The 21,705-nt window shown below is 40.7% G+C and overlaps 1 protein-coding gene across 1 annotated transcript in view; it reads left to right on the top strand.

Annotated features, from left to right (window-relative positions):
- Positions 1-21,705, top strand: part of NMT2 (N-myristoyltransferase 2) — a 260,791-nt gene that overhangs the window by 192,667 nt on the left and 46,419 nt on the right. The window contains exons 7-9 of the mRNA XM_069211591.1: positions 3,291-3,461; positions 15,616-15,724; positions 18,368-18,538. Of these exons, the coding sequence (XP_069067692.1) occupies positions 3,291-3,461; positions 15,616-15,724; positions 18,368-18,538 (451 nt within the window). The remainder of the gene's footprint in view (positions 1-3,290; positions 3,462-15,615; positions 15,725-18,367; positions 18,539-21,705) is intronic.

The raw sequence follows: 21,705 nt of genomic DNA, 5'->3' as shown, positions 1-21,705 counted from the left end.
TGTGGTGGGATAGGATGTCAAAGTCTGCCGAGAGGTCAAGGAGGATCAAAGCTGCTGTTTCTCCTAGGTCAAAGAGGGGTTCGGATTTTGTCAGTGTCTGCAATCAGGGCAGCTTTGGTGCTGTGATTCCTGTGGAAGCCGGTTTGGGCGGCGTTGAGTAGCTGGTTCTGCTCCAGGTATGTCATGAGATGCTTGTTGATGATGTTTTCCAGTACCTATGCTGAGAATGGGAGCAGGGAGATTGGCCAGTAGTTTTAGGGTTCACTGGGGTCGGCAGAGGTTTTTTTGAGTAGTGGTCTGACTTTGACATATTTCCAGGCATCAGGAAATGTTGCAGTGGTGATAGAGGTGTTGAGCAGGGTGGTGAGTTCCTGGCCGATCCTTTGGTTTCCAAGGTTAAAGATGTGGTGTGGGCACAGGTCTGTGAGAGCTCCCAAGTGGTTGAATTTTATGGTGTAGGTGATGTCCTGGGTAGAGAGGATGCTTCAGGTAGTCAGTGTGTGGTTCGTGTTGTGGCGTATCTGCTGAGGAAGTCAGTTGGTGTGGGTTGGGGTTTGAAGTTTCTGTATATGGTTGCGATTTTGTGGAAGAAGTGGGCGAGGTTTTCACAAAGGTCCTGTGAGGGTGTGATGTTGTTTTCGCTGGCATCCGGTTTTGCAAATTCCTAAACAATGTAGAAAAGGTTCTTGGTGGTGTTGGCGCTGGTTTCAATGCATGTGGCAAGGGCTGTCGTCTGTGTTGCCCTCAGCAGACGGTGGTAATGGTTGAGGGAGATCTTGAAGACTGCTCAGTCGGTGGTATCCTTGCTGGCGTGCCATCTCCTCTCCAGCTGTCTTATTTCGCTGTTCTTAGTTTTTGGGTGTAACAGCTGGCCTTTTTGGAGGATTTTCTCTGGATGTTGCTCTCAATGGGGACGATGCTGGTGGCACAGTCGGCGATCCATGAGTTGAAGGTTTTCACTCCCTGTTTGAGGTTGGTGGCGGTAGCTGGGTTGGAGGTGTTGAGGGCATCCACCCAGTTGATCTCTGAGATTTTATTCCACCTCCGGTGGGGGGGCCCTAGTCATCTTGGGGGTGGAGGCGGTTGGGCTGGAGATGCTGAAGTGGTTGATGGAGTGATCGGTCCATGAGAGTTCTGTGAAATGGTTGTATTTGATGCGGTTGCAGAAGGTGAAGATGGGGTCCAGCGAGTACCCTGCTGTGTGTGTAAGGTTGTGGACGATCTGGGTCAGTCCGAGGCAGCTCATACTGTCGAGGAGGTATGAAGTGTTGTTGGGGTCATTGATGTGAAAATGTAGGTCACTGAGGAAGATGTAGTCCTTGGAGCCTAAGGCTAGGGGCGCAATTAAGTCTGTGATGGTGTTGCAGAAGGTGGTGTGCCGGCATTGGGTTCGGTATGCAAGGGTGCCTCTAATGGTTGTTTTGTCATCTGTGTGTAGCTTGAAGTTGAGATGTTTTATCGGGGTTGTGGTGTTGTCAGTGGTGGTGTTGCACTGTATGGTCTCTTGGTGGAGAATGGCTGTTCCTCCTCCCAGCGTGTTGGTGCAGTCCTGGTGAGTGATTTTATATATGTTGGGGATCGCTGTGGCAATGTCTGTGGCCGGTGTGGGGTTGAGCCAAGTTTCGGTGAAGAAAACGTCGTTGGGTGCTAGTGTGGCTATGAGGTCCCATCATTAGGTGGAATGCTTGCTTAGTGAGTGTGCAATCCATCCAACAAGTCATGTGGATACTATGTGAAGCAGATGTCAGTGAGAGACCCACACAAGTCCTCCTTGTGGTGCTTTGGCCCTAAAGGGTGCGACAAGTGTGCCCATATGCAACCAGCGGGCATCCAAGACACTAAGGCGAAACTGTCACCAACCCCAAGACGCGGGTGACGCCCAAGCTGCAGTCCAATTCTTGAGGCCGTTTCTGCTGCCTGCTCAAAGTCTTCGGCTAAGTCAAAGTCCAAGCATAATAACAAAAAAAACATGGGCTCAAAGCCATCACACCATTCTACGACCAACGGGAAAGCGAGAGGACGTCAAGATAAGGATCACACCGCTGAGCAGATAGAGCCCTTTAAAAAAGCCATGCTGCAGATTTTCGATGCCTTTCCAGCTTCTTCTGGTGCACCTTTGAATCCTAAGTAGCCGCACATTTTCGCCAGCAAATGTGCCAGATATAAAGGTCCTGGTGTCAGGAGAGAAGAAAACAAAGTGGAAAAGGGGTGAAAACAAAGGAAGAGAACGGAATGCCTGTTGTGGTTTCCCCTGTTTAGCAATAAAGATAACCAAGTGAAAAATAATTATAAACAACATACGTCACTGGATTTCGTCCGAAATGGAGCATCAACGTAGAATTCTTCAATGGATCATGTGTCATTCCCACCCAGATCCTTCTCACAAGACATTTTTAGCCCCAGCTTTGAACAGCATCTTTAGCTCCATGTCAGGCCTCATGTCAGCACATGTACAGAAATGGAACTTAGGTTCAACCCTTTTCAATCATTGGCCTTTCTAGTTGAGTCACCTTCAGGCTTTGGCTTGCTGAGTTGTCTTCCATATTTTGGTATCAGCCCAAGGCAATTCGCGGATGTGCACAGTGAACAATTCTCACTTGAATTGGTTATTGCACCAAAAATAGTTTGTTTTTCTTGCGCTGGGAAGCTGATTTGTTTAATGTAGTTTGTAAGGTGGTGTTCCTACATGCCAGCATCAGGGAGTCAGTCTGCTGTTGACACACTTAAGAACTTGACGTGCAGTACAGAGCCCTCACTGCCTTCCAGGATGTTCTGCTGGGCTCCTCCTTTCCATTCAAAGGACCTGGCAAACACTTAAAAGCCACCTATACCTCTGGATATTTCTGGCTCCAGGCTCCTCCTTTCCATGAAGAATACCAGGAGATCCCTTCATAACTTCGTCCTGATGGTGCTGCACTTTTCATGCATAGTGGATTGCGAGCAGCTTAGAGCCACCTCCAAATCGCACTTTATTGTTGGCAGTCAATAGGTCTGGCACATAAATGGAAATGTAAGCCCGACCTTATGGCTTTGCCAATGTTTGATATTAAACGTTTGTAGCAAATCTTTCATATTTTAGTAAGATACCACCAGCATGTTGGCAACACAGAAGAACCTACTACACATAAGTACTAGATTTTATAGCACTGATCAACCTTTTGTTTTTTAATCCAGGACATTGTTATCCAGCCATTGATATACAGCAATGAGTGCCTCAATGTGATTAGTTAAATGTGTTGCTCTTTCTGCACTGTAAACATCTTTATTTCTTTGCATATTTCTCCTCCTAGTTTAAAGAAGATGGTAGAAATTAATTTTCTCTGTGTTCATAAAAAGCTGAGATCAAAACGAGTGGCACCTGTCCTGATTCGTGAAATAACAAGAAGAGTAAACCTGGAGGGGATTTTTCAGGCAGTTTATACAGCGGGAGTTGTACTGCCTAAGCCGGTGTCAACTTGCAGGTAATATTTTCCATCACTGTAACAAGTATTTGGCCCTTGTTTACTTGGTGAAACGGACAGTCTTTAACACCTGCTTTCAGTGAGAAGATGCCAGGTGATTCTGCTGTGTTAACAATATAAACACAGCGACTAAGATGTCTTATTTTATCACATTGTATTTAGATATATTCAATACCAAATTACAGTTGCAGCTCTATTTGTTTCACTGACATAGGCTGATATGCCGTCCGCCGTGTTACAAGTTCCATAGGATATAATGGAACTTCTAATACGGCAGGCAGGATATCTGTCACATTTAGGATGGAGTAATCCCCTCCGCCAAGGTTGCAATCAGGCCCATAGTTGTGTGTGGTCTGCTTAAAGTTTTATTTAAATTGCTTTAAAAAGCCTGTCTGGACACATGAGGGTAAGGTGTGTTGTCAATTGTATTACTCCTGTCTAGGACTGTGCCCTGTTTACAAAAAATGTTTAATGCTGATTGACCTGCATTCTGAGAGGTGATGATATAAGTGATGGGTAAGTTAGAACAGCACTGCTTTTCATGTCTGTAAAGCTAGCATTAATTACTCTTCATAGGATCCTCAAACTCAGTGATGAAAACAACCTTTTTTATTTGATACGTGAAGGAGGCCCTTTGGGTTCCTCCTGTCCCTCGATACTCAGATTTTGTTCCCGAGGCGGGGCTGGTGTACCAACAGTGACCATAACTCATGCCCATGATGTTTCTTTCTTTCTGTTGGCCTTTTTTTCAAATGTCATCAGCAGAGAGCTGTACTGAGCACGGCAAGGAGTGAGTTTTGCTGTGCATTGTGTGTTGCATATCCTGATTGGTGAATTTCAGGTTTTTAAAAAAATTATTTTGGGTTAATTGTACCATAATTAACCCTTAATTGTATTTTTTGTCTGTCTATTTCAGTATCTTTTTTATGAGTTACTGCATTGACCTGCCATATACCCATTCCGAGCATGGCCTTTGGCTGTGCATTTGCTGCAGGGCTTGCGCCCAAGCACAGTGGGCAGACAAACCCTGCTACGAATGGCCTTCATCAATTAACAGAGAGCTGGTTTGATTTCTAACCCTCGCCATTAACTTTGCACTCTCTGATTACCATGAAACTGGATATCCTTGGACTTTGCTTAATTTTCTGCCTGCCAAATTGATTGCCTGTTGATCAAACAGCTCCACCGTTATTTGAGAAAGTATCTTTTATTATCCCCTCTATATCTGCCCCCCTGGAAGATCTGCTCTAAATGTTACATGTAAAGTTATTTCATAGAGAAAATATCAAAAAGGATATAAGAAGATGTGGCAAACACTCGACGAAGTACTCTACTCTGTCCACCAAGCACTAAATCACTCCCTTGATTAACTATCCACTATAGTTAATTTCATGGCTTTCAACAACGTAGAAAAGGTAAATGGACATTTTTGTCATTCTGGTATTCTAGTTACCACTAGTGACTGTTTATTTGGCAGCAAAAGTCCTTAACTACCTCTTCCTTTCTGAGAGCTTACTATTATTTGTATTTATTTGTTTATTACAGAGTGGTGGTAGCCACTCTGTAGTTATAGTTAGGGTGATAAGAGAGAGGGATTTTTCTGATTTGTTTCCATTTAAAACTTTACACCCATTTGACGAATGTGCATGAAACTTTGCAGACCTGCTGCCCCCATTTCTTTTTAGGAGGACTGGAAAGTTTGCAGCGTTTGGTCAAAGGAATGCAAAGAAAAAGCAGTGTCCCAAAACAGATTTCAAATCCAATGCACTTTCCATCGACTTTTGTATTTCACATAACACCAAAAACATCAGCAGGAGTTTTATGAAATTTGGCAGTATTACATATTGGGGGCGCAGATCATTCTGTGGGAGTACTGCAGGTAAGTAGAGTAAGTAAATAATAAGTAATAAGGTTTTCAATTTAGTAATATCTTGTAGCACAATACTATTAAAAGTAGCAGGGAAGCCCAAAAAATAAACTAGACTATATTTGTAAAGTTTAAGATTGTCTACATGAACAACTGAAAGATCTGTTTATGGTCACATGTTAATGGAAACCAATAAACAAATACATAATGAATAGAATACATCTTAACCTACATGTTTTCTAGCTCAGAAAATACAACTGACCCAACAACCCAAACAAAAACCATCTTTCTTATGCATCCTTTGCAACAAAATGACAATTGGACCTAGCAGTGAGCCACACAGCCTACTATTTGGAGGGCATGATAATTGGCCACTAGGAAAAAAATAGTAATCTGATTTTTTTATAACAATAGCAATGATTGCCTTTTATTCACTTTGGCCTTCATATGTAGCACAATCCTACTAAAAGTAGCAAGGAAGCCCAAATTATAAACTAGACTGCATATATAAAGTTTCAGGTGTACTACTTGAACCACACACATGCTAATGGAAACCTATAAACAAATGCATAATAACTGGAATACATCTTAATCTACATAAGTTTGCTTTGCATGTTCTCAGACTCACAAAATAAAGCTGTGTCCAATAAGCCAAGCAAAAAACATTTTCCTTGCGTACTTCTGGGCAGCAAAATGGATATATAACCCAGCAGTGATCTACACAACACAACAAGATAATTGGCCATTGGGAAAACAATAATCTTCATTCTTTTAAGGATGACTGGCTGTCATTCACTTTGGGCTTCAGATGTAGCACAATCCTACTAATAGTAGCAAGGAAGCCTAAAAATTAAACAAGACTGCAGATGTGAAGTTTCAGAATTACTCCACGGACAACAAAAAGACACATTTATGGTCACATGATTATATAAAGTAATAAACAAATACATTATAAATACAAGAAAGAAAAAAATCACATTAAATCCAATTGCCACTTTCTAAACGAGTGGCACCTGTCCTGATTCGTGAAATAACAAGAAGAGTAAACCTGGAGGGGATTTTTCAGGCAGTTTATACAGCGGGAGTTGTACTGCCTAAGCCGGTGTCAACTTGCAGGTAATATTTTCCATCACTGTAACAAGTATTTGGCCCTTGTTTACTTGGTGAAACGGACAGTCTTTAACACCTGCTTTCAGTGAGAAGATGCCAGGTGATTCTGCTGTGTTAACAATATAAACACAGCGACTAAGATGTCTTATTTTATCACATTGTATTTAGATATATTCAATACCAAATTACAGTTGCAGCTCTATTTGTTTCACTGACATAGGCTGATATGCCGTCCGCCGTGTTACAAGTTCCATAGGATATAATGGAACTTCTAATACGGCAGGCAGGATATCTGTCACATTTAGGATGGAGTAATCCCCTCCGCCAAGGTTGCAATCAGGCCCATAGTTGTGTGTGGTCTGCTTAAAGTTTTATTTAAATTGCTTTAAAAAGCCTGTCTGGACACGAGGGTAAGGTGTGTTGTCAATTGTATTACTCCTGTCTAGGACTGTGCCCTGTTTACAAAAAATGTTTAATGCTGATTGACCTGCATTCTGAGAGGTGATGATATAAGTGATGGGTAAGTTAGAACAGCACTGCTTTTCATGTCTGTAAAGCTAGCATTAATTACTCTTCATAGGATCCTCAAACTCAGTGATGAAAACAACCTTTTTTATTTGATACGTGAAGGAGGCCCTTTGGGTTCCTCCTGTCCCTCGATACTCAGATTTTGTTCCCGAGGCGGGGCTGGTGTACCAACAGTGACCATAACTCATGCCCATGATGTTTCTTTCTTTCTGTTGGCCTTTTTTTCAAATGTCATCAGCAGAGAGCTGTACTGAGCACGGCAAGGAGTGAGTTTTGCTGTGCATTGTGTGTTGCATATCCTGATTGGTGAATTTCAGGTTTTTAAAAAAATTATTTTGGGTTAATTGTACCATAATTAACCCTTAATTGTATTTTTTGTCTGTCTATTTCAGTATCTTTTTTATGAGTTACTGCATTGACCTGCCATATACCCATTCCGAGCATGGCCTTTGGCTGTGCATTTGCTGCAGGGCTTGCGCCCAAGCACAGTGGGCAGACAAACCCTGCTACGAATGGCCTTCATCAATTAACAGAGAGCTGGTTTGATTTCTAACCCTCGCCATTAACTTTGCACTCTCTGATTACCATGAAACTGGATATCCTTGGACTTTGCTTAATTTTCTGCCTGCCAAATTGATTGCCTGTTGATCAAACAGCTCCACCGTTATTTGAGAAAGTATCTTTTATTATCCCCTCTATATCTGCCCCCCTGGAAGATCTGCTCTAAATGTTACATGTAAAGTTATTTCATAGAGAAAATATCAAAAAGGATATAAGAAGATGTGGCAAACACTCGACGAAGTACTCTACTCTGTCCACCAAGCACTAAATCACTCCCTTGATTAACTATCCACTATAGTTAATTTCATGGCTTTCAACAACGTAGAAAAGGTAAATGGACATTTTTGTCATTCTGGTATTCTAGTTACCACTAGTGACTGTTTATTTGGCAGCAAAAGTCCTTAACTACCTCTTCCTTTCTGAGAGCTTACTATTATTTGTATTTATTTGTTTATTACAGAGTGGTGGTAGCCACTCTGTAGTTATAGTTAGGGTGATAAGAGAGAGGGATTTTTCTGATTTGTTTCCATTTAAAACTTTACACCCATTTGACGAATGTGCATGAAACTTTGCAGACCTGCTGCCCCCATTTCTTTTTAGGAGGACTGGAAAGTTTGCAGCGTTTGGTCAAAGGAATGCAAAGAAAAAGCAGTGTCCCAAAACAGATTTCAAATCCAATGCACTTTCCATCGACTTTTGTATTTCACATAACACCAAAAACATCAGCAGGAGTTTTATGAAATTTGGCAGTATTACATATTGGGGGCGCAGATCATTCTGTGGGAGTACTGCAGGTAAGTAGAGTAAGTAAATAATAAGTAATAAGGTTTTCAATTTAGTAATATCTTGTAGCACAATACTATTAAAAGTAGCAGGGAAGCCCAAAAAATAAACTAGACTATATTTGTAAAGTTTAAGATTGTCTACATGAACAACTGAAAGATCTGTTTATGGTCACATGTTAATGGAAACCAATAAACAAATACATAATGAATAGAATACATCTTAACCTACATGTTTTCTAGCTCAGAAAATACAACTGACCCAACAACCCAAACAAAAACCATCTTTCTTATGCATCCTTTGCAACAAAATGACAATTGGACCTAGCAGTGAGCCACACAGCCTACTATTTGGAGGGCATGATAATTGGCCACTAGGAAAAAAATAGTAATCTGATTTTTTTATAACAATAGCAATGATTGCCTTTTATTCACTTTGGCCTTCATATGTAGCACAATCCTACTAAAAGTAGCAAGGAAGCCCAAATTATAAACTAGACTGCATATATAAAGTTTCAGGTGTACTACTTGAACCACACACATGCTAATGGAAACCTATAAACAAATGCATAATAACTGGAATACATCTTAATCTACATAAGTTTGCTTTGCATGTTCTCAGACTCACAAAATAAAGCTGTGTCCAATAAGCCAAGCAAAAAACATTTTCCTTGCGTACTTCTGGGCAGCAAAATGGATATATAACCCAGCAGTGATCTACACAACACAACAAGATAATTGGCCATTGGGAAAACAATAATCTTCATTCTTTTAAGGCTGTCATTCACTTTGGGCTTCAGATGTAGCACAATCCTACTAATAGTAGCAAGGAAGCCTAAAAATTAAACAAGACTGCAGATGTGAAGTTTCAGAATTACTCCACGGACAACAAAAAGACACATTTATGGTCACATGATTATATAAAGTAATAAACAAATACATTATAAATACAAGAAAGAAAAAAATCACATTAAATCCAATTGCCACTTTCTAGGTACAGTTAGTATTCCCACATTTTGAGGTGATGTAATTTTTTGTGGTGAATCGTTAAGGATGTGCAAAGATGAGTGTCCAAAAACGCATTTTCCATAGACTATTGTATTTGACGTAGTGTATGGAATGGATGTATATGAGATTTTGCAGGGTTATACATTATGGTGTGAAGATTATGCTTTTGTGGGTACTGCAGTTAAGAAGGGTAAGTATTCTTTAAGTTATAAGGCATTTAAACTTGGTGATAACAGTCACTGCGGTATGTTCATGGGATTTCACAAAAACCTCAGTACACGGCTGTAAACATATTTAAAAATATATAAAATAAATAAATACATTTCCCGACCTATTACCACTTTAATAAATTAGTAATAGGTAGGGACCTACTACTTACCTATATCTAAAACCCTAACACTGAACACACCCAAAGTGTAGTAAGAATAGTATGGCTGTCTTTTCATGCTTCAAAAAAAGCTATTACCCAATTATATACTGGCTTGTCATGGCCATGTACCATGGTATACTGCAAAGTTATCACAATATACCATGGCCCACAATATAACTAAGGCTTAGTTGTATTATTGGATTGCAGTACTCTTGCATCACTGATGGTGTCAAATGGGCAATGCAATACTTGAGTCAGATTTACAAAGGAACACAATGCCACTGTGCGTGACCCTCTGTTGTTCGGTAAATCTGCAGAAATGCAAGGCAGCACTGTTCGCTCTTTTGCTTTACTCTGCACACCATAACCTACATTGCTGCTAAATTTTACATACCATCTCACTGTAGCAACTTCACTATACGCTATTTGACTGTACGCCACTCCACTCTACAAGACTTCACTCTAAGCTATTACACTGTATGCAACGCCACTGTGTACAACACTCAAGTCTGCATCACTCCACTTTATGCTAATCCACCGGACGCTACTGCACTGCACGCTATTCCGCTCTATGCCATTCTACTGTACACTACTCTACTCTATTCCACTCCAATCTACAACGAATCCACTGGACACCACTCCACTCTACTTCATTTTACGCTATTTGATTGGACCCCCACACCAGTGTATGCCACTGCGCTGAATGTATGATAGAGTGGTAAGTTCTAGTTAATGTTGGCTGGTTAGCAAGCTGAAAGTTGTGTCTAACAAGGTCCACTACTTTTAATAATTTGAAGGTCGTGGATAAATTGTAAATTAAAGTTATAACTATAATGTTACAATTTTTAAAGTCTGTGTAGTTTAACCATGGTTTGTTTTCCTAACTATAATTACATTTTAATCTTTGTTTTTTCCTTAAATATACACATTTAGTAAGTACAAAGCCTCGTGTAGCGGTATTAGAGTCCTTTACAAGGTAAGGTAGAGGAATACAAAGAGCAGACAGGTATGTTAAATAGAGACAATCAGCTTGTAGTAGTTTCTAGAAAAAAAGATTAGCACGCATGAGAAGGATTTTGCATGGATTCATGATAAATAGTGTTGGAAAATGAGCACAGTGAGCCTAATTTTACATTCTCTGGTAGAGTTTCCATAGTTTTGGAGCATGGCTGGAGAAGGCTTGGTTAGAAGGTTTCATTTAATTTTTCCGTTTTCTCAATATCCTGAATGCCACAAGTTTGTTTTTTTGTGTTGTACATGCCTCCGGAGATTGTTAGCTTGTTGAGTAGGTTTACAGGTTACTGAGGATGGTGTCTTGAAAGGTATTCTCGAATTCAGCAGAAGGCAGTGAATATCTATCCGTACACAGGTTTATGGATTACTTTCCTTAGTTCCTTTTACTAACTTTGGTGCTGCTTGAGATTCCTTGTGATGAGTTATTGACGGATTTGAAGAGTCTAGTTAAAATGGCGTTTCCCATTATTTAGATGACACATAAGCATAACTGAGCATTTGAACCCAGGTGACTGGGAACTTTCCAACATCCCTAAAAAAAAAAAGAAAAAACAATCACCACCCAAAGTGACCTGGAATCTTCAAACCATGGAATAATGACACCTTTGGCAAATGAAACTGACCCCAAAGTCAGGATTCCAGTGCCCACTTTGCCTGTAATACAGCAACTATCAAAGTACTGATTAAATGACTGGTGCTACATACTTTCTTGTGAAGTCTACATGAATGCATCAATTTGATCTGGAGAGCTTTTTCCGATGTGGCTTGGGAAAGGAGAGGATACACTGGAAAAAAACCAGGGCCAATCACAAGCTGTCTCATTTTCAGAATCTAACTCTTCATCCAACCGGTACAGGACATTCTTCTGTAGGGTGGCAGCACTATATGATCAAAGGTGATGTGACTTATAGAAAGACTGTAAACTTCCTATCTCTCGTTTCTAGACCGTCTGAACACAGACCAAAAAGGGGCACTCCATTTATATTCTGTAAGGTACGATGCAGACATCCGAAGCAATGTAAGCTGACACTGGGCAGATTGAGGACAGAAAAACCTGTTGGAAATCTATTTCACTTAGTTGTTTCATAGAGAACTTCATGACAGGACTCCCAATCATGAGGCGTATGAATGTAATCATATTCCACACACACCACATGCCATACCACACCCTATCGACCGATGGTGAACTAAATGACCCTGGTGATGGGTAACTGTTCTCCACATTATTAATATCATTGAGCAGTGGGTGAATATTACCCTTAAATTTGTGAACGTCTGTGAACTATTCTTTCAAAGCAAACCTGTAAGTCTACATTTTACGACCAATTGCATTTGTTCAATAAAGAAATGAGAATTTCTGTATCAATAAAATTATCTTGTATCTAACTGAATTCTTTTATATACCCGGTGCTAGTAAGGCCCTAGGGTGTCCTACGTGGACAGAACACAAAATACCTGGTCTTGTATTAAATGATGTACGTCGAGTTGGCAATAATTGCTTATTTTCCAGAGGTAATTCTTTTCCATCTGCTGCAGTTTACTTGACTGCACAAAGCATTCTTATCCTTACAGTAAACCTTCACACACTTCCCTTGGGAAATCGTTAAATAGTTGGCTTGCAAATTCCAGTGATGTAAAGAGTCTGCTTTTTAGCCATAAAAGATTCTTTATTCAGAGTGCCTTCCTTTTCACCCTGTCTTCAGCACACCAAGTTTCTTTTCCAAACCATTTAAAAAACCTACAACTGATATTACATGCCTGGCACTTGTATATGAACATGGGCAGCTTTGAAACCATTGTGGCCAGCGTCTGAAAGTTACACTGCATATAATGCCCTCATTAGCTGCCCTTCCCCGTATAGTACACATCCCTGTTAGTTGGGCTTTTGAGTGCTTCGGTCTTATAGCTCCCCTTGCCCTTCACTGTGGAAGGCATCCACGTGTATCGTGCTGAGTCTCACTGGATCGTAAGAAATCCATCAGGGTGTTCTACAACTAAGGTGTGGAAATGGTATGACTACCAGTCTGGAGAAGGAAGGAACCTAGCGTCATGGAGAGTGGGACTGTTAGCTGGGCTGAAAAAAGAGGGCTAGTTCTTGTGCCCAGGCATAGTAAGCATGGGAAGGTGGAATGAATGTGGCCCTTCGGCAGTCAGAAGTTTGACAGACTGGCCCCAGAAATCTCCCCGGCCAACAGTTCTTCCTGTATCTGTCCATGCTGCTCACTTAGGACACATCCACTCCCCAGCTCTTGTGAAGCCTGACACTGTTGAGGTCCTGTGTTTCACTCACTGCTGTGTAGGGCAGCCTGTACGGCGCCCTGCCCTTCCGCTTCTGATCAGGTGGCTTTCAGTCATTCCCTGGAGTATTTATCACCTCAAGTCAGACCGCTCCTTCCTGCTGCCACCTGGCACCTCAGAGACAGACTCCGCAGTGGTTACTGCTTGTGTACAGTCCCATCTGATTTCTGGGAAGGGTCAGAGATCCAGTTGCTCTGATCTCCTCCCGGTGACCATCAGATGTCCTAACCGCAGCCACCTCTAAGCTGCACCCAAACGGATCCACTCCACTTCCACCTTCCAAGTGTTTTTACACACTTTTGTTCATTATTCTGCGTTACACTTTGATCCCATGCACTCTTCTTTTGCAACATTTGATTCGCTATTTCAATGCTTAACGTCTTTTTCAATTATCTTAACTAAATAAATGTCTTATGCACACTAGTATGCTGCCTTGAATTATTATGAGCGTCTCTTTGGTTACATGCATGTATTTTATGTCCATACTGTTGTATCCTGAATTATGGTTCTTACTATTTGCTTATAATATTGATTATTTATGTAAATGGTTTGATTTAATTGCTCTATCAACTGTTCAGTTTCTATTTGCTTTACAGGGAGTGCAGAATTATTAGGCAAATGAGTATTTTGACCACATCATCCTCTTTATGCATGTTGTCTTACTCCAAGCTGTATAGGCTCGAAAGCCTACTACCAATTAAGCATATTAGGTGATGTGCATCTCTGTGATGAGAAGGGGTGTGGTCTAATGACATCAACACCCTATATCAGGTGTGCATAATTATTAGGCAACTTCCTTTCCTTTGGCAAAATGGGTCAAAAGAAGGACTTGACAGGCTCAGAAAAGTCAAAAATAGTGAGATATCTTGCAGAGGGATGCAGCACTCTTAAAATTGCAAAGCTTCTGAAGCGTGATCATCGAACAATCAAGCGTTTCATTCAAAATAGTCAACAGGGTCGCAAGAAGCGTGTGGAAAAACCAAGGCGCAAAATAACTGCCCATGAACTGAGAAAAGTCAAGCGTGCAGCTGCTACAATGCCACTTGCCACCAGTATGGCCATATTTCAGAGCTGCAACATCACTGGAGTGCCCAAAAGCACAAGGTGTGCAATACTCAGAGACATGGCCAAGGTAAGAAAGGCTGAAAGACGACCACCACTGAACAAGACACACAAGCTGAAACGTCAAGACTGGGCCAAGAAATATCTCAAGACTGATTTTTATAAGGTTTTATGGACTGATGAAATGAGAGTGAGTCTTGATGGGCCAGATGGATGGGCCCGTGGCTGGATTGGTAAAGGGCAGAGAGCTCCAGTCCGACTCAGACGCCAGCAAGGTGGAGGTGGAGTACTGGTTTGGGCTGGTATCATCAAAGATGAGCTTGTGGGGCCTTTTCGGGTTGAGGATGGAGTCAAGCTCAACTCCCAGTCCTACTGCCAGTTCCTGGAAGACACCTTCTTCAAGCAGTGGTACAGGAAGAAGTCTGCATCCTTCAAGAAAAACATGATTTTCATGCAGGACAATGCTCCATCACACGCGTCCAAGTACTCCACAGCGTGGCTGGCAAGAAAGGGTATAAAAGAAGGAAATCTAATGACATGGCCTCCTTGTTCACCTGATCTGAACCCCATTGAGAACCTGTGGTCCATCATCAAATGTGAGATTTACAAGGAGGGAAAACAGTACACCTCTCTGAACAGTGTCTGGGAGGCTGGGGTTGCTGCTGCACGCAATGTTGATGGTGAACAGATCAAAACACTGACAGAATCCATGGATGGCAGGCTTTTGAGTGTCCTTGCAAAGAAAGGTGGCTATATTGGTCACTGATTTGTTTTTGTTTTGTTTTTGAATGTCAGAAATGTATATTTGTGAATGTTGAGATGTTATATTGGTTTCACTGGTAATAATAAATAATTGAAATGGGTATATATTTTTTTTTGTTAAGTTGCCTAATAATTATGCACAGTAATAGTCACCTGCACACACAGATATCCCCCTAACATAGCTAAAACTAAAAACAAACTAAAAACTACTTCCAAAAATATTCAGCTTTGATATTAATGAGTTTTTTGGGTTCATTGAGAACATGGTTGTTGTTCAATAATAAAATTAATCCTCAAAAATACAACTTGCCTAATAATTCTGCACTCCCTGTATATTTTATGTTTGCCAAAAGTTTCCTATAACAAATTGAGCAGTTTCTTATTTTTAGTCCCCTTGTGTTCTGATGCAATCTGGTCTAAAGCAGACATGACATTCATCTGTAAAAAAAAAAAAAGTTTGAAAATATAAAGTGAGGGAAGCTATGACGCTTCATTTACTAAAGAGAATAAACACTAAAGATAATCATTGGCAATAATAATTTTGCTAATTTGATAAATATAACTGAATATTTGGGAACCTGGGTAATGTTTGCAGTAGATTTCAAAATAATTTGCAGTCAATTGCTTGTAGGTTTTTTACATTTAATTGCATCGTTTTCTTTTTCTTGTATATTTTCACTTATCGTACAAAATATTTGATATATCTCTGACTGTAACAGAATAAGTTTAATGGTGTTTAAACGTCTATCTAAAGTCTGTGTGCAATCATGCTTTCTTCGCTATCTTTTTCAGGTACTGGCACCGTTCACTCAACCCTAGAAAACTCGTAGAAGTGAAATTTTCTCATCTAAATAGAAATATGACTTTGCAAAGAACAATGAAGCTTTACAGACTCCCAGATGTAAGTATTTTTTTTTACACATCAGTGATACATTTTAGGGCTAATTGTATCCATACATTAAAAATAAGTGGCTGAAATATACGACATGGCATTGTCAATGAGGAAAAAAACTCCAGAAAATGTAATCACGTTCTTGCCATGCCATCATAACGTGGACAGAAGCGCATACAATGATCAGGCAAATGGCATAAATTCCTTTGACTGCTGTGGTATTTCATTTTATGTATCAGTGAACCATATAACTTGTCATCGGTGCACCGGCATAATTTCCTTTAAATCAAGGGTGCTTTGCTTACAGATCGCAAGTCGCAGACTGCCAAGTCTTCATATTCGTTTTGACGTTTTGGGATGGCTCCACAAAATAATTAAACTAATTTAGAACCAATGCATTATCACAACACGTTTTACATCACATTGTGAAATATACTGGCTAAAAAGTTACATGCTTTAAAAACAAATCTGAAGATGAACTCAGAAAATAATAATTCAATATTTTAAATTGTATTAGAATACCCAAGTGCAGTAATCCCCTGTCGCAAAAGTTACCCTTAACTCCCATCTGAAACGTTAATGCCAAAGGAATTATATGTCCAAGGCAAAAGACTGAGCTCCTGTTTAAAAAGTGATGGTCTGTTTTGATCCAGGAGAAGTAACATCATTTTAATATTTATGGTCAGGTGAATCATTCCATCACAGGTCCTATTACAGTGGTGAATATTGCATCAGCAAACCTATGTTAGGAAATAAAATTGTTGATGTTGTGTACCAGATTATCATTCTTCATATTAGTGGCTTGAATGGTTTCGTGCAGATGTAATAATTGATATCCTTTTGAATTCTCACAGTGGATGGCACCCTTGGATTATGCCAAAAAATAAAAAGATCCTTATTGACTTGGCATTCCGCTTGGCAGTTATCCTCTACTAATTATCAAATATTTGTTAAGCAACATGCCTGTTAAGTATTCCAGTCCAGTGATTTGTCCTTTGTGTAACATTAGTTTTTGCTTAATCTAGATACGGTTATGTCATTACATCTGAATTGTTACAACAAACTATGGTATTGCTACTTGCCACATAATCTTGTGTGGATAATTAGCAGGGTACCAGACATCACTAAAAAAGAGAAGTTTTGCAGTCCCTTTAGATCGGTATATTCGTATGTCTTTGACAGCCAGAAGATGGATGTCTATACCATATGCTGAGGGTGAAAAGATCTGCTTGAATGAACGTTAATGTTAAGATTCTTTGTACTCTTATACACAATAAATATTTTCTGTAAATTCCAAGGCATCTTATTGTATTGCATTCCTTTTTTAGGGTATACTGTTGATACCCTTTTTAAGATTGCTGGTTGTGGAATTAAAATACCACCTTATCACTGTGAACATATTCAATGCACTTTGTGCTGTTTACCAAATTTCCAAAGAGTAAAAAATTGTGTTTAGCTCCTCGTTCCTCGATCATCTGTAAGCCCCATATTTCTTGTGTGGGGAACAAAAATATTATTTTCTTACACCAGTACCTCATTGCAAATTGGCCTGATTTAGGTGCGGGATACCAGGCGCCGGAATTTCCAATCCCAGCAGGTATCCTACCTTCCACCTAAACCTGGGAACTTCAGGATTTTGTCCCAAAATAGGAAATGTCCATGCATACCCAGAATTACAGATTTTTCCACTGGTTGTCCGGAACTCCAGAAATAGATCTGCTGACATGTACACCTGTTGTGAGAAGTTGATAATTGTCTGCAGGGGAACTGTTACAGGCTATACTGTAGTGTTGGGTCATGGAGGGTGTCCGAAAGATGGGAGGCCACGACCTTGATGTGGAGACCCTGCCCTCCTTCTCCCGGCCCCCCACTGTACTGGTGTAGGTGGGCGGTGGCCAGAGTGTTCCTCTGCGCACAGCCTCGTTCCCACATTCCAGCAGTAGTTTTACTGGGTGTGACTCCATAATCACCAGACCCTAAGACACCAGACCATGCGTAATCTGGCACAGTTGTAAATACCACCCCCTTCACCGGATTACCACTCTGCCATTGTCATAATGAAGTCACCATCTTCAAACCAACTAGCGCATTTTGCAAATCATGAATAGCAAAACTTGTTTATTGAACATTTTGTGGACAGATATCGTGGTCTTGTCCGATTATTTTTCTGATCCATGTGGGCGCTGCAGCTCTGTCACAACCAGTTACACGCTATATGTCTTGAGTGTGCCATCTCTAGGCCTGTCTCTCATCGTCCCTAATTCCTCACTCATGTTATTATTGTCTGTTTCAATATTTTGCAATGCTGTAGATGTGAAATGCCCTGTGAATTCCCAGCTCTATCCATCAGGCAGCATAGCGAAACTCATATTTACTAACAGTGATTAAAGGGTGCCTTGGAACCCAGAAACTTTCGCCCTTTTATGTGCGGGCGTATGGTGGTTTACATTTACTGTGTAATGTGGGTTAGGAGAGTGTGGGAATTGGACCACGTCATCATGGTTTTGTTACTTATGGATTGCTGCTTATTATAGATTTGTTTTCATGTTGAGCCAGGTGTTACTCACCCATGTACATTGCTGAAAGTGTTCAGTATGCCGGTCATCCCTTTAATTTTCCCAGATCTGAATTTGCTTTTTCCTATCTTACAAGGTTGCAAAAACATCTGGGTTGAGACCCATGGAACAAAAAGATATCAAGGCAGTACAGCAGTTACTTAACAATTACTTGAAGCATTTTCATCTTGCTCCCTTCATGGATGAAGACGAGGTTGCCCACTGGTTGCTACCCAAAGAACAAATTATCGACACACATGTAGTAGAGGTACAAATAGAAAATCCTAATAAGCCTGCTTGCTTGTCATACAGTCTAACATGTTGAGCACTTCCAGTCAGAAGCACGAAATTTTAACAAATTGTACGTATGAGAAAATGTTTACTTTTTTTCTTATTTAATTCGATTATCTGATTAGTATGCTCCACCAAAAAATGTATTCTGTTTTTTGTATTTTTTCCCGGTTTGAAGCAGTGATGTGAATTATTTGTATCCGTTAAACCATATGATGAACACACTCTAGAGGCCTCTGGGGAAGATACCCCAATGGGCAATTGTATCCTTAGACGGATACAGGGCACACTACCGGATAGAATCCCATCCTACCCCACATCGCCAGACAAATTCACCCCATTAGCACTAGTGATAATGGTGGTAGATGGAATAAGACTCGTTCCGTGGCTCTGCCAGACTTGTCTAGCGCTGAAATCTCCGGGTGTTGAGGGGGCCTAACAGGCCTGGGAATACGACTTAAGGCAGCCAGGATATGGCACTACTGTTGTATGCAAACACAGCTTGTCTCTGCCAACCACAGACACAAGCTACTACACTGCAAGTTCCTACACTGTGCATACACAACCCCACTTAGCCTGGCAAAAATCGACCCCACACAATTGCATAGCTGCACGAAGTGAAGCACGGGGCAAGCAAATTTTATACATCTTGAATGGATGCTGCCCAGTTTTCCAAACTTACTGGACGCAGATCCTCACCATACTAGCAGCGATGACGGAAGCCACCATTGACCCTGGCCTCTTGCAGGCCCTTCTGGGCTAAGTCAAATCCCTCCCACCTAGCACCAGGCGCTTCACTGGAATTGCGCTACTAATAGCCAAGCACTGGATAGCCCTATCCTGGGGCAACAACAAGACCCCCACCACAGCAGACTGGCTAAAAGTTATGATCGGTTGTGACACTACCAGTGAGGTATACGCTAGAGTGCAACCCCCATCTTCAGGGCCCAAGGATTATCTGGCCTCGTCTGCGCACCTACCTGTTAACTCTTGACAGAGATGTCTCGGACACAAACACTGCTTAATTCACCACCTTTCTGGACTTAGTGCCCCTCCCCCCCAATAAATTGTTTCCCTGTGTTTACTGTGGGATACTCTTGCCCCACTGCCATGCCCCTACTCCTGCCCCTCGTTCATACAGTCATTCAACCCCCATGGACGCGCATAAGAATCCTCTATATTGTTCCGCACTTCACCTGATATCTGTAGTCCTATTGGCTATGTAATCAGCATTTGCTCTGCGTGGACGGATGTAAAGACTTTTGCTGTTTCTACACAAAAATGGAAAGAAAGTTTTAAAAAAACACTTGAACACAAGATGTGAATATATAAAATTCTTCATCTTGGAATAGATGAAAATAAAACTTTGTAAAGAACTATAAAGTATTCAGTTTTGTATTTCACTTCAACTCATTTGTCATAATATGACAGACTGTAGTTTTTTTACATCGTTACTCTAAATGATTACATATTCAGTCAGTACCTGCTGAATTTTGTTATCTGGTCTAAAATGGAATCAAATAACACGGATACGTGTTCCTCATCTTTGTATCAACACCGGATATATTCCCCAGAACATTACAGCCTGTTTAGTATTCTGCACATATTTCTTGCTTGCTGTTTTCTTTTTTGCATTCCACAATGCATGCTCTTGTACCGTGGTTTCAAATGCAAGAGGTATGGCTATATAGTACTTATGTATTTTTGCATCTTACATGTTCCAGCCCTTCAGGATAATAAAATGTCGATGTACAAAAAACTGTGACAGCTAACCATGAAGTATGCAAATACAGTTGCACTTCTTTGTTTGACACCCAAAAGTGATGTGAGAATCCTGATGGATTTTCAAGAAGATCAAAAGTAAGATTTCTTTGGGGGCAGTGATATGGAGATCTGAAACTTGCAAAGTCAACAATAGTCATTTCTTCAGAAAAAGAGTAGTCAAGTTGCAAAGCATAAATACTCTTAGGAGTGCCATGTTTCCAGTGGTGTTTAATAAATCTCCGTCCTATATTTCAGAGTGAGCGACTGAAGCTTGTCTTTCTAAAAAGTTACAGCTCCTCTCTTTTCAGGGATAGATCGGCATAAATCTTTCCATTTAAAATGGAAAACATAAGAGTGGTGTCAGTATTCACTGTGCATTTCCAGTGGTATTTGTTAATGCCACTGACACCAAACCAATGGTTTCATTTAGTATATCTCTACCCTATAGTAGAGGGTCAGTGACTGAAACTTGTCTTTTGAAAGAATTCGATCTCTTGTCTCCTCCGGAAAACATTTTTGTAAACATATCCACTTAAAATAGAAAACAAGGAGTGGTGTGAGTATCCACTTACACCTATGCCTTTTCCGCCGCCACTGACCAAACAACCACACTTAGCAGCACTGTATTCCAGGGGAGTGCGCGCTTCCAGCCAACCAGTTATAGAGTCACTCCAGTAGCACACATCTAACCTATGCTCTTGACACCGAAGTGGAGTACAGCCCATGTTTTTCAACCTGGACCATTCTCATTCCACTTCAATGCTTTTACCACCCTTACTATTTTGCCTGGAGTCTACTTGCACCACAAAAGTCAAACAGGGAGGTTCCCTTTGCAAGAGCTATGTGAACCGGAATGAAGTTGTCACTGCTTTGGTTAACTGGTCATTGTTCACATTTTGGGCTTTCCATAGAGGCTTTCCATATTTTCCGCCAGAATAACATCAGCTAATGGCTGCTTTTCTTTTAAATTCAAATCTGGATTTTGGGAATACTTTAGAGGCAAGATTCCCTAAACCAACTACAGATTGTGTAAAATGTTCCAGTATACTTGGCATTAGTACATTCTAAATGAGACTGAGTGATTCGCTTTAGGATATTATTTCACTGACTCTCAGTTTGTCATTGAATGGCCTGGAAGGTACTCTGCCTCGCATTTAAACACATCCATGGTTTGGCTGTCACCGTCCTTGATGGAAAAGGGCAACTTTGTGTCCCTGTCGTCCTCTGCTGCCTCAAAGGCTCAAGCTAGTGATTGTTGCACCCCACCCAACCCTACGGTGAGTGCTAATGTGACCTCCGATTTGCAGGGAAAATTCCTGCTCTGTGGATCATCACTTTTCAAGAAATTTGAACATATGCACTTTTTAACTTCTATTTTTT

Source organism: Pleurodeles waltl, chromosome 10 (assembly GCF_031143425.1).
Source record: "Pleurodeles waltl isolate 20211129_DDA chromosome 10, aPleWal1.hap1.20221129, whole genome shotgun sequence".
In the NCBI taxonomy this organism is placed as follows: Eukaryota; Metazoa; Chordata; class Amphibia; order Caudata; family Salamandridae; genus Pleurodeles; species Pleurodeles waltl.
Note: the sequence above shows the minus strand (reverse complement) of the source record. Positions and strands in the feature narration are given on the sequence as shown.